Genomic DNA, 14,300 nt, shown 5'->3' on the forward strand with positions numbered 1-14,300 from the left:
ATTGTTTTGATCACTTTCTTGCTGAGTCTCTGTGACTCACTGGTGCTTTATGGTGCAGGTAAAGGAAAGGCTAAAGTCGAGCAACCATGAGTTTATGGTCGCAGCAGCAATGTACATACCAGCCGTAGGCAGCCCAGTTTACAGGATGCTCTATTTTGATTGTATTTTGGAAAATATAAAGCTTATGTTGTAAAATACTTTGAAACCAGTTTGTAAATATTTTGAAAACAGGGGGACCCCATAATTCATGTTACTTATCTTTTGTTAAACAGTTTAAAGGTTGAGTTTTAACTATCAAAAATTTAATTATCCACACTTTTAGTATAATTACATCTTATATAATTATTGGTATTTTAAATAAAGTGCACACACGTGGCGTCCCTGCTGGACAGGGCGTTACAGTAACAATCTTAAAATCCCTCCCATCTCCTATTTGTGAACCTGGAGACATAAACTCCATTGGAGTGGTCTTCAAATCAGACGACCCAAAATCAACAAAAGGAGATTTCAATGTCGAGGCACGCTTTCTCTTGTCCACAAGAGGAGTATAAGCAACAGTGTCATCCTCTTCTTCTTTAGAAACATTGACATCTGATTTTTCAACTACCTCATCAGGAAAGGAATCTGGAACCTACTGAAAAGAAAAATAACAAGTAAAAATTGATAGGTTAAAAACTAGAATAAAACTCTATTGCAACTGTAAAACAACTACTCTAAAAAACAATCGCAAAAAATTGAAAATATAATAAAGCAACATACCTTGATTTTTGCAACAACCTCCAAACCAGCCAAAACAACTTGATCATCATCAATCTTAAGCTGGCTTATGCCCTTGAAAAAAATCATCTCCCTTTATATCAAATTCTTTGCCCTTGACACTATCAACATCCTTGGATGTATCACCTTCACTACCTACAACAACATCACCTTGTACCACACCAATAGCAAAGGCATCAGCACCAACCTTATCATCAAACACATCATCATCAACATAACCATCACCACGATCTTCACCTAGACTCAATTTTAATATTCTCTGATTCTGGTAATCCTTTTTCATCATCATCAGCATCAGCATCAGCATCATTAGAATCAAGGTCATCAATATCATCGGATGTCTTCACATGTTTAACAACAGTAAAACAACTGAATAAAAGAAGAAAAAAAATAACACGAACATAACAAGGAATTAAAAAAAGTTATCCAAAACTATAAAAAAAAAATACCTCAACAGAAGGGCGGTCGTAAATGATAGTAACTTTTCTTTTCTGAATATCTTGAACAGCAGTCAACAAAGACTTGAAGTTAAGATCAACAAAAGACCTTAACGCAATAAAATTATTGACCAACAATTCTTGGCTGGATATAACTAATTCTAACTTATCTTTTAATATTTCTATATCGTCAGAATTAGATATTTTGAAAGACGAACTAATCTCAAAATTTGGCTTGAATGGACCATGATCATCTATAGATTCATCCACAAATAAGCCATCAAATTTCAAAGATTTCCTTTTTTATCAGTAGGACGAATATTCTTCAACTTTAATTGCAAAAGTTATAAATCAAAACAACAAAAAACATAAAAAAAAAATAACAAAATGGGAAACAACAATATTAAAATAGTTAACAAACTAAGAATCATCTGCTTTAAAGGCAAATCAAATATCATGCCTTTTAAAACCTTGAAAGTTGAACTTTTGGCCCCAGTATCATTCATCCAATTGAGAATTCTTGGAATACTAGATGCAACTTATTTGTAAAAACAATTTAGCATCTCGGGACAAAACTCATAAAACCAAACAATAAACACCTACAGACACCCCCAAAGCTCTGTACCAGCCATCATATGACTCACCTCCATTTTTCTCCTTCTGATTTTTCATCTTGATACCATGATTAATTTTACCCTTGAATGAATCTATTGTCAACTCAAACAACTCCCTACCCTATAGGGCTGTACAAAAAATTTTGTAAACCGCCCAAACCGAATAACCCGCCCAAACCGAACCGAAAAAACCGATAAAAATTACAAACTGAAATAACCCGAAAAAATTACAAACCACCCAATCTATTAATTGGGCGGGTTGAAAATAGGTCCAACCCGCCCAATTAAACCGACCAACCCGACCAACCCGATTTTGCACCTTTAATTTTTTTTTTAACTTTTTAATTTTTATTATATATAACATAAATGATTAAATATATAATTATATAAAGTTATATACTTAATTATTAGTTTTAAAGTCATACATAGTGTTATACTTTGGTGGAATATGATTTTTTTAATTTATCTTTTTAATTTTTATTGATTTTGACTTTAAAACTAAAAAAAAAAAAAGTTTGGTCGGTTTGGGCGGGTTAACCCGACCAAACCGCCCAAACCGTTGGTCGGTTTATAGATTTTTTTTTTTTTACATTGGGCGGGTTGCACTTAAATTTTAGCAACCCGAACTTTAGATTGGGTTAGAAAATATATAGGATAAACCGCCCAAACCGACCGATGTACAGCCCTACTACCCTAACAGTACCCATCCCACCGACCACTATCAATAATATCTAATTCTGACCTATGAACTTTCTTCTCAAGAGTGTTACTTAAAAGGAAGCAATGAATGAAATACAGAACAATCAATTTCAAACCAAGAAATTCGGCATTCCCCACCTAGGATCCAAAAATACATCTTCAATAGACTTATGGTCAATGAATTTAGTTCCAAGAAAGCAAATATCGACCAACTGGTTTGATTCTTGGCTAAATAATATTTTATTGCAATCACCAAAGCATTCCAAATTAGATTTCAAATAGAATTCCTATGCACTAAATTGAATACAACGACCAACAATCTTTGTCCAAAATTCTTTCGGATTGGGTTATTAACCTCCCTCAATAAAAGCTTATGCACAATTTGAGGATGGAATTTATACTCCAAAATGTCCAAAAAATGACTAAATTGTGTATCTCGAAATATCTTCAACAAATTATCAAAAATAGTGTTCTTTATGTTAAGAACAACAGAATAAGTGCATGTAGTAACACACTTGGATCTATAATAATCTCGATGACTAAATTTGTAAACCTAATCTTGCATACAAAAAAGGAGAAATTTTATAACATGAAACTATAATCATGAATCTATAAACAGTTATAGTTTCAAAACTGTAAAAAACAATTACAAAACAACTATAAAAAAAATAGTCACACATAAAAAAAACTAAAAAAAAAATACATACACATAAACATAGATGAAAATAAAACCTAATATAAATAACAAAACATATAAAAACATTAAAAGTAGAAAAATCAAAAAAAGAAGTAGACGCCCCCACAATTATATTGTCCATTTTAGCTCGTTCAAGTTCAAGTTCTAGTGTAGTTCTTACATTTAGTCCTTGATGTTATAGATATATGGATTCCACAATGAACATAAGCTGAAAATGTATGAAATGATGTGAAGAATCTAAAAGGGAATATGATCAAGAAGAAACAATAATGTGTAAAAAAAATTATAGTTTTAAAACTATAAAAAAAAAACTACAAAACAACTATAAATATATACACACAAAACAAATCTACAAAACAAAGGCAAACCCATAAACACATATGAAAATAAACCTAATATAAATAACAAAATATATAAGAACATTAAAATCAGAAAAATAAAAAAAATAATAACCAAAACATAAACTAATTTAAGAAGAACAGAATGATCACAACCAATAACAATAAAAAAAAAGGATAATACAACAAAAATCAAAATAACTAAAAAATTCTAGACCCTAAAATGAAATCAAAACAATCTACACAAACCAAAAAATAAAATTAAACTAATAAAAAAGCAAAGTTGGGGAAAAACTAAAACGAAACTAAAAAAAAACGAAAATTTTCTGAGGAAGAGAAACCTTATATTTCTTCTTCGCAGGTCCACGATCCCGTTTTAATACAGGCAGAGCAAAGTCGTAGTCATCATCTTCTACAACTGGGTGTTTTCCTTTGGACTTATTGGCTACAGATTTAACACCCATTTTTAATTTTTTTTTGGGCAATGGAGAAGGGGACGATAATGAATGAATAATAGTCATGAATATATATAACTTTTAACCAAAAAAAATAAATAAAGGACATTCGGTTATGGCAAATCGGTTAAGGGAAATTAGAAAAGAAAATGGCAGAACAATCTTTGGGTGAATGAGTTTTGATTGTGGGTAGGAAGAAAATCAGTTATGGAAAAATTTTAAAAAATAAAACTGAAATGAAAATGAAAAAAAAAGGAATAAAAGAGAGGAAAAGATTGGATTGGTAGGTGTCAATCATGTCTAGTGTCTATTGACAGTAAGTGTAAGTGGTAAAATCGTAAACAAAATAACTTAAAGTGTGAAAAAGTTACCCAGTCTAGGAGTATATGTGTAATAAAAAGACTATTTTGTATTTTTTTATATAAAAATTTCTATTTGAAATGGACTTTGAATTTATTTTTTTGTGAAATAGAATTATTATTTTTTTTAACAAGAAAGAAATAGAATTTGCTTTTATGATGAAAAGTTGCATTTTATTAATAAATAATTGTTACAGGAGAACTCAAAAACCATGGACAAGAAACAGTCCAAAAACTATAACTTAATTGACTCGTAAGAGACTTAGTTAGTGTATGAGCTACACCATCTGCATTAGCATTAGGCAAATAGCATAAGTGCATGGACTTGATCCTATTATTAATTTGTAGGAATCCAATCATGTCCTTGGATGAAGTTTTGGACTGAATACGTATTAATATGTTCAACTGGAATTCGGCTACTCCACGGTACTCTTTGTGACAAGTTTGACCCTGGTCCAGTGTTTTCAAATTCGCCATAAAATAGTGTTTCCAAACCAACATTATTGTCCCATTCCAGCCATCCTTCAGGAGTGATCAATGCTTCCATGTTACATCCCATGAAAATTGTTCTTGAATACTCTTTCCATGGCCTTCCTAAGAAGTTTTTGTGCACTTTAGGGTTGCTCTTATACAACTCCATGTATTCTTTAGTTCCATTGATTGAGCAATTTTGGAAAACAAAGCCAGTAAATTGTGCAGGGTCCTTCCTTCCATGTGCTGTCACTGCGTTCTTCTCGCCTTTCTCTGGATCGGCTTGTCTCGGTGCGATTAGGATTTCGGAATCCTGGAAAAATGAAGCTGAGTTTCCAAATATGAAATCTACGTTGCCTTGGATGCGACATGATTTGTAGAATTGGCGAAGTGAGTGTGCGTAGAGAGTGTCTTGGTTGCCTAAGAATTCACAATTCTCAATCACGGAATGATCACTGTCTGATCTGAATGCTACAGCTTGGTGTGCATCAGGCCCCCCTTTGTTTTGGAAGGTTATGCCTTTGGCCATGAACCCATCACCAAGAACTCCTATTTTAAACAAAACAGATATATATATCAAAAGTCATGTCAAGATTCATTTACACTAATCAAAATTTTACTCACGACCCTTACCTATCACATTAAATTTGACAATTATGAGATACGTATTATTTATCATTTGAGTGGTAGGTAGGATTGTTAAAATTAGGATACGGCAACTCACCAACATGTTCTTATCTTTTTGAATAAAAGAAATTAAGATAAGTAATAATAATAACTGATTTATTAAATAGGAATTAAATAACTCACCAACTGTTGCACTATCATACGTGGTAACTCCCTGCATGCCAAAATTCAGTGACCCAGTAATAACAGTTTTGCCAATCCCGTCTCCTAGAAACACAACATTTTTCTTCTCAAGTGGGACCCTCACCGTCTCCTCATAAACCCCAGCCATTATGCGGATCACAAACCTTTTATTGCCTTCACTGGGCGCAGCATTAACGGCCTCCTGCACCGTCTTGTAACACCCGTTCCTCCCGTCTTTACACACCGTCACATCCACCGTCAACTTCGACGGGAACCCGCCCCGGGACCCAATCTCTGATCCACCGTCGGATCCCTTCTCCCAAAATCCATCACGCTCTGTCTTGGGTGGGGCCCACGTGGACATGTCGTCTCCGAAATTGTCGTAAGATGCCATCATGCTCAGAGCATTGCTTGATTGTTCGGTCAATGAGTTAAGAAACGACATTGTCTGGTTCACCAATTGGGTGTCGTTGGTGTACTTAAGCGCAGACCAGCAGTCGTACTGGTACAGCAGCGCTGCGCTCATCCACGCCCGTGCATCCTTGGTTTTTCCACTAGGCACTGCGGCATTGGCCATTGATGTACGGTAGTCAGAGTAACGTAAGAACTCTAGGCAGTTCTTGGAGGCCCTTGTACGGTTGAAGCTATCAGATGATGACTTGGCGATGTGCTCGATCATTGAATTGGCAATGTGGAGATTGTCCGATGAGACCTTTATCGCCGCCTGGATAACCTCAACTGGAGTGGCCTTGGGTCCGAGGCCGCCAAGCTTGGTCAGCGTGGTCTGGCATGATTGTGGAAAACGGGTGGCTTTACAGGCTTGCTGGATGAGGGGGGAAGGAGTAGCACCTGGTGATGGGGCTGGCGTTGGAGTTTGCAAAGGCGGTTCATTGTTGGCGGATGAGTAGGATAAAAAGAGAATAGAGAGGAATATGCGGTTGAAAGAAGACATGATGATGAATGTGGTCATTGACACAATTACTTCTCTATATATATATGTATACCTGAAAGAATACAATGGTGGAGAATAATATACGACCAAATTTTATCTGGTTTTGTTTCTAAGAATTATTTTTAGAAATTTGTCCGAGTATGACTGAGAAGGAAATATATAGATTTTTTTTCTTTTTTTCATTCTAAAAAGAAATTGTCATATATTTTTTTTTTTACTTTTTTTAGAAAATCTAAATATGAGGTAAATAATCGCAACAATAATATTTTCTACAAGTATTTTATTAGCATAGACTGATAGAATCTATATCAATATTTATCTAATTATATGTAATTAAAGCTAAATCTATACAGGTTGAGCTGGAATCTTCAACTTTTTGCATTCTATATATTTAGTTTGGTATAATTTTATCAAAAATAAAAATATATAGAATGCAAAAATTTGAAGATTCCACCTCAACATGTTTAGATGTAGCTTTATGTAATTAGACCAGAGAATTAAATAGGTCACGGGTAATATAATTGTTATGAAAAAAATAATTAGTGCCTATTATTTTCACACAAGTTTGTAGCTAAATTGTAAATTTTGCTTCAAATTTACTTTTTATTTTTTAAAATATATAATTATAAAAATATTTTAAAAATCTGACACTTTTTAATTTTTAAAGCGTTGTCAAAGGCTTTTTCGAGATATATGCTAAAGAGTATCAATGGTGTATCAGGTTATTTTTAATTTAATATAATAACTTTTAAAAAATATTGTAAATCAATCACAAAACGACATGTTTAGAGGTGCAATAGCAATGTTCATTTATTTTTTGAAAATAATTTCTTTATCGACGATTTAAGATATACGTTGACAAAAAAAAATATTTGCGGATGCATTAAAGTACTAGCAAAAACCTACCTCCACTCTTATCTTGTGTCCACTAATCCAAATTTACAGTGGTTGTAAACAAGAAAAAAATAGAGAAAAACTTGTAAATGAAAAGTCATTACCAAGTATCTTATGAAAATAGAACTTCAGAAATTTTAAAATAATAATAAAAAAAATACATATTTACATTTGTAATATATAATTTTTTTTTATAAATTTCAATCACATTAATAATATTAATCTAATTACCAAAACCTTATTGAAACTAAATTCTCAAACTACTTTCACTCATATATAATTTGAGTAAGTTTGAAAATTTGTGATTAGTATTAATTTTTTTACTTTTTATACTTAATATTAATCTTTGTTTAAGGTAAAAATACCAAATTATAATGCAGCAATAAAGAAAATGTAGTTTGGTATTCTTAATGAACTTGCTACATATTATATAGTTTACTAGTTTAATGAACAAACAAATCGTGCATTACTATTTAGGATTTTTTTGTGATAAATGTTATTTGTATAAAAAAAAATTAGGCCTATCTCGGGGGGCCCAGCCCCCGGTTGTTGCTCTATCTTGGCGGTCATTGTCCGCCGTGAATTTGAGTGTCGAGATTGAGTATGAGTCTAGCTCAGCAGGCTAGGCCAGCCGAGATAGGTGAGCAATGTCGGCGGGCCTAGCCCTTCGAGATAGGTGAGCAATCTCGACGAGCCTAGCCCTCCGAGATATGTGAACAATCTCGGTGGGCTAGGCCCTTCGAGATAGGTCATTTTTTTTAAAAAAAAAATGTATATTATTTTTAGAGATAAAAATTCTCATGCTCCTAATATTATTCATGTGTATAATAACCAAATTTTATACCACAAATATCAAACAAAAATAATTTATGTACAGATAGTACATAATTAATAATAAAAATCTTTCAGAACAAATAGACAATAATAAACGTAACAAACACAACTTGGTCACTTTATAAATATGGCAACTAATGATATCTCCTCTCATGAAAGTAACAACCAACTATTGTTTATTCTTAGTCCTCATTTTCAAGTAGTGGCTTATCCCTTAAGTGCAATATTTTCAAGAGTGTCAACAACTTGCATGAAAGAAAATTATTAAAGCAACATATATTGATATGCAGAACACAAAAACAATGTTGTAAACTCAAAAAATTATGTTGCTATTAAACAAAATAGTAGTAAATATCACTGCTTTATTAACTAATATAATGAAGACCAATGATATGCTTTACAACAAAGATGAACTATTAAGTTTTTTTCCAATGCTATTTAGGAAGCTAAGCATTTAACATAAGTGTATATTTTAACTTTTATACAACATGTTGTTAAGGCTTGATGACCAATTATTATTACCTATGATTATTAACTTCATATAGAATAGAATGACAATCCAATAACTATAAAATAGCTAAGATGACATCTGATGTTCATATATATCAAAGGTGAAAAAAGAATGCAAATAAATTGTAATTTTGAGAGATTAGGTTTATTTTGAAGTTAAAATCAATTCCCACCCCTAACATTCAAAGTACACATCATTACACAGAAGTTCCTTTTAAATTTCCACACATCATACATGGGCAAGATATCATAGTAGGATCCTCTTCATTTTGCATGGAAAAATTCATGAAATAGTTAACTCCATCTTCATACTCTTTTGACAATCTATTCTTTTTCGTCCAATCTCTATCCATATTAATCTATAATTATCTAAAATAATTTAATGCTATTACAAGTTAAAAATTACATCAAAGCAATTTTTAAACAAGTTAAATTATTTTAGTGCTTATAAATCTTCATTGTTATTAAAAATTGGGCAAAGTTTCCTCTGTTTCTATAATATTTTCAAATTTTATAAGTACATATTGTTGGATTAAAAATCATATGTGGGCACATATGTATAATGTATATGCTATTATAAAGTGTGATACAAAATTAAGTGACCAATTATGTTATGTGTATCAAAAGGGTATTAAATTGTCATGGAAATAATGTGGAGATACCATAAGTTAATTTATAATTTGTTGAGTGGCCGAATTATAAATACCCAAAACTCATTCTAAGATGAGTCTATAAATAGGTAGTTGTTGTGAAAATTCTATTGCTTTATAATTGCGCAAGTGTACACAATCACAAACAAGTAATACAATGATAAGTAATCAAAGTTCGTCTCCACAGGGACTTTTTACTAAATAATGTTAAATCGACTAAAAGTAATTCCAAGAATTTCAAATAAAACTAAAATAAAATCACACATCAATTCACAAGAAAAATTTATAGCCTTGAATCTAAACTTGAGAACTAATTTTTTAAACTAAATAAACTAAGAATAAGAAACCAAAAGTGATTAAAATGGTGGTAATTTCAGATTAGGAAAATAGACTTGGGTGATTAATTTCCACTTGTATGTCCCAGTTGATACAGCAATGACACAGCAATGACTCAGCAATTCTGGGAAAGTTAACAGATTTCAAAAAAACCAGCAAGCTTTTTCCAAAACTCGCAATAAACCATTCACAATCTCACAATGCATTCCTACATCAGTTTAGATCACAAATAGCCCAATAGAGCATCAAATCCTTAGTTATACATGGTAGCAAAATATTCCTATTTCACTACTAATTAATACCTAAAAGAAAAGGTAAAAATCATGCATCAATTAGAAGGGTTCAACTAGGTCTTACTTTTCCAAGTAGGATCTAGCTTGCTAAATGTTAAAAATGGCCAAAAATTAACATTCATTCAACATTTCATCACAACTAATTGAACTAAGTCAAGATTACTTCATCATTGCAAAGTCAAAACACTAGTCCATACAAGGGGTTATAACCACCCAAATCTCAAAAAGTTTAGTTCATAACTGAAATTAAAAACTCAAAACCAGAAAATGTATTGTTCATGAAGTTAAAGAGAAGCTTAAAGAGAAGAAAATGATACAAAACGAAGTGGAGAGCAAGAGAAATGAGTGGTGAGCTCAAATCCTTTCTTTGATAGTTGTCTTCTTCTCCTTCTTCTCAATCTTCTTCTTCTTTGTACTCTCTTTCTCTGTACTTTTTCTATCCTTTTTGCTGCTGTAATTTTGGTACTCCTCATTCAAAGTGCAGCCAGCCTCTTTTTAATTCCTCCCCCCTTTTCCTCTTTGCTCCCCAATTAGGGTACCAAAGTTTACCCTAATTGGAAATCCCAATCATCACCCACTTGTCCTTCATTTTCCACATGTTTGTTGAGTCAATAGCCAAATTCCGCCACCTCAGCTCGTTTTTCTTTTCATTAAAGCCAGCTGGACTATCTGCCAAAATAAACTTACTGGGCTGACAAGTTGCTACGCGATGATTGCTATAGCAATGCCAGTCAGCAATAATCATTTTCCTGCTCCTTTTTCTCCTTGTCCCAAACATTTCCAAATACCTATTCTTGTATTTTTTTTTGCTTAAAACACATAAAAACAACAACATAAGTCCATCTAACACTTACTAACACACACACTTCCATTTATTACAAAGACACAACAAACTAAACACAATTACACAATATAGACATTAATTGCTCCACAATTCACATTAAATTCAAGCTTAAAGATGTGAAAATAACTCTAAATCTTAGAGTTATCAACACCCCAAACTTAGAATCTTGCTCGTCCTCGAGCAATGACAACAAAAAAACGAACAAAATAAAGCATAACAACAAATTTTACACAAAGATTCACACACAAGACACATAAGAGATTCCATAGAAATTCAAGTTGGCCTAGCGAACATTGATGCTCTCAGAAAAAAAATGGAATTAAATGGATTAGGAAATTGCTTGCCGTAACTTTATATGCTGCCCTTTTAATGTTTTGTCATTGGATAACATTAATATTTCCCAAAAGTCACCTAATCAACAATTTATACAAGTATATCCCACCTAAACTTTGAACTTCTATCCAACTACCTAAAACTTTTTTTTTTATATTCATTTCAGCTCCATAAGTTGGATTAATGCACTCCTCTCCACTAATCACTACTACAAAAACACCCTTTAGAGGCGGTTTTTAAGCCCTTTAGGCGTCGGTTTTCGCGAAATTCGCTACCGACGCCTATCAGGGCGACGCTAAAGGGTTTGATTTGAACCGACGCCATATATACCCCTATGGCGTCGGTTCCTAGCTAAGAACCGACGCCATAGGGGTACATATGGCGTCGGTTCCTAGCCAATAACCGACGCCATATGTGGCGTAGGAACCGACGCCAAAACTCCTCAGATTTCAGTTTTTTTCATTTTTTTTAATTTAATTATATTATTTTAATTTTATATTTATTAATTTATATACATATTTATTTAATTTAAATTACATATTTATTTAAATTTTAAATTACATATTTATTTAATTTAATTATATATTAATTACATTTTAAATTAAATAGTAATTAAATTTGGGTAAAAACATAATTTGATTTCATAAAACTAATTAAATATTACACAAACATGTAAAATTAGTTAAAAATATTAATAAGTTAATAAATCTAATTACAAGTTAATCTATAAAAATTACATAATGAAGAAAAATTCTTCGACCTTTGAGCCTCAATCGTCACCGTGAATCACCGCCATCAATTGTTCGATCCACTTTCGCTGTAGTGGTAAAATTTCTGTTTTTGGATCGTATTGCTTCTTACCCCCAAACTGTTAAAAAAATTAAAAATTTATATTAGTTTATGTATATGTATATTATATATTTGTTATTATAAAATTTATATACTATGATCAATAATTAAAACTTACAGCTTTTTGATCTTCTATGTAACGGTTGGGGTTTGCACGTGCGACGATGTCAGTCATATATTTCAAAACATAAAAACCGCATTCTTGGCTTTTAGGTTGTCTTGGACAGTTTGCTTGTGCAATTCCTTGCCACGGGCCAAGATACTGATGTGCGTCCCCTATATACATGAATGCCCTGTTTGGAAAAATTATATTAGCATTTCAATTCGTTAGTTAATTTAAATTCGTTACATAAGAAGTCATTAAATAATTACCTTCCGATCATTTGTTCTATTTGTTCGGGAATTGGGCGGCCTTTTAGAGGGTTTAAATGGATAATTTTGTTTGGCGCAACCACCACTAGCGTCCAATGCATCCTAGAAAATTATATTGGAATATAAGTAAGATAGTATAAAAATAATTTGAAGACATAATATAGAAATGAACAATTAGCACTAAAGAATTTAATAAAGTTTACCCGATATTCCAAGGAATAAAGAACATTTGGTGGTTGCTGTTCATTAATGATAACCAATTAGCCAATCGTCTTGCCGCATCGTCAAAAGATCGACTACGTTCTTCATCGCTGATCCCATGCACTGTGAGAAGCTCTGGGTCGTAAAACTTGAAAATTTTTCTCAGACCGTTGATGCTCTCCCATATGTGCCTGCCAAAAAAAAGTGTTAGTGCCTTATAATAATTTAACTATAATTTGATATAAGGTTAATTAGATTAAAGAAGAGTATACATCATTCCAAACAGCATTCCCTGGTTGCCGATGTAGTTACACGTAGCAACCTGCTGCAAATCCTCTCCAGATAAAATGATCTGGGTACGCGGTGCAATGAATCCTCGGGGGACAGAAATTGTGATTATATCACGTTTATCTTTGAGCCTTAGGAATTCATGAATCATCCATTTCAGCGAATTAGGGATCAACGCCATCTTCTCTTCCGTGAACAACTCATCTTCCCGTGCACCACGGCTTTGTGGAGAAAGCATCGGAGCTTTCCCCTTTGACGCATCACGTCTTGAGGGCGGTTGAGCGAGTGGACCCTAAACAAAACAGAACATAATATATATATATCAAATTTTATCTAATTTCTACCGAAATTTCGGCAGCATAACGGTTGTAATTGAATGATCCCAAAAATTTTGAACATGGCTGTATAACGACAAATAACACATATATAACAGTAGTTTGTTCATCCATCCCACCGCAGCACATATATTCGCAGAACCTACTTCACTACGGATGAATATTGAAGATATTCAAACTCCACTAATCATTAATAATTAATTTCAGTTGAGAAGTTACCTCGGTTGTTAAAATTAAGTGTTTAGGCCAAGGAAGGAACATCTGGTACACGTCCCTAACATATCTGAACTCTTCAAGTGGGACTGGGATTTCAGCGTCCTCTTGCAGGATTTCCGAAACCATGATCCGAGCATGTGAATCATCGTAATCCTGGCAGTGAACTTTGATCACACCCACATGCTCGTACAAATACCCTCGGGCCACAATATTGTCGATGTTGTCAGAGCAGAGATGTACTTGCTGATTAAGGGCCGCATGGTCATCAAAATTGTATAGGATACCTTGGTCGTTGAGGGAAATGAACTCCTCAGCATAAATTTGTGGTTGTACCTCATCCTGAGGAGCGTATGGTTGTGGAACATACGCCTCACCAGCCACCTCTCCTTCTTCCTCTTGTTCGGCAGCGTTCCTCTGCTGCTTAAGGGATTGGACTTCGGCTTTTAATTGTTCAATCTCCTTCGCTTGCCGAGCCACAACATCAGACACTTCCCTTTTCTTCCTGCCGAACAGTTGAGATGCCCTGGTCAGGAACCTACAAATCATAAAATGCAAATTAGCAACGATTTCATTTGTGTAACTAAATAAATAACATTTGAAGTAATAGCATACCCAGCAGCCCTGACACGTCCAGGATGCTCTGGTGTCCCGAGCGCCTGCGTGAGGATATCGTTTTGGCCCTGGACCTGAATTTGTCCCTGACTAAGCTTCTCCTCTAATTGAGCCTAATGCACGC

General features: G+C 33.3%; 3 protein-coding genes across 5 annotated transcripts; all 3 read right to left on the minus strand.

Moving 5' to 3' along the window:
• Positions 1 to 280: 280 nt before the first annotated feature.
• On the minus strand, positions 281 to 4,447 carry LOC133037239 (uncharacterized). Of its 3 annotated transcripts, none has more exons than XR_009687357.1 (4): positions 3,904 to 4,447; positions 1,227 to 1,276; positions 760 to 1,118; positions 281 to 631 (listed from the first exon to the last, which is right to left on the minus strand). XR_009687357.1 is itself a non-coding variant. In XM_061114145.1 (3 exons), exons 1-3 carry the CDS (start codon positions 4,081 to 4,083, stop codon positions 815 to 817), a joined length of 534 nt encoding a protein of 177 aa, XP_060970128.1. In that variant the 5' UTR covers positions 4,084 to 4,447; the 3' UTR covers positions 281 to 814. The 3 variants fall into 3 exon arrangements, 1 of the variants encoding a protein (XP_060970128.1); XR_009687358.1 differs by having other exon boundaries at positions 281 to 634; XM_061114145.1 differs by having other exon boundaries at positions 281 to 1,118.
• Positions 4,448 to 4,528: 81 nt separating this feature from the next.
• Positions 4,529 to 6,853, minus strand: LOC115714736 (probable pectinesterase/pectinesterase inhibitor 51). Its single transcript, XM_030643492.2, has 2 exons — positions 5,658 to 6,853; positions 4,529 to 5,396 (listed from the first exon to the last, which is right to left on the minus strand). Exons 1-2 carry the CDS (start codon positions 6,625 to 6,627, stop codon positions 4,714 to 4,716), a joined length of 1,653 nt encoding a protein of 550 aa, XP_030499352.2. The 5' UTR covers positions 6,628 to 6,853; the 3' UTR covers positions 4,529 to 4,713.
• A 4,795-nt stretch (positions 6,854 to 11,648) lies between these two features.
• Positions 11,649 to 12,810, minus strand: LOC133037240 (uncharacterized). Its single transcript, XM_061114146.1, has 4 exons — positions 12,728 to 12,810; positions 12,525 to 12,626; positions 12,271 to 12,445; positions 11,649 to 12,171 (listed from the first exon to the last, which is right to left on the minus strand). The coding sequence occupies exons 1-4, from the start codon at positions 12,769 to 12,771 to the stop codon at positions 12,073 to 12,075; spliced, it is 420 nt and encodes a 139-aa protein (XP_060970129.1). The 5' UTR covers positions 12,772 to 12,810; the 3' UTR covers positions 11,649 to 12,072.
• Between the last annotated feature and the right edge of the window lie 1,490 nt (positions 12,811 to 14,300).

This window comes from Cannabis sativa, chromosome 4, assembly GCF_029168945.1.
Source record: "Cannabis sativa cultivar Pink pepper isolate KNU-18-1 chromosome 4, ASM2916894v1, whole genome shotgun sequence".
Taxonomy (NCBI): Eukaryota; Viridiplantae; Streptophyta; class Magnoliopsida; order Rosales; family Cannabaceae; genus Cannabis; species Cannabis sativa.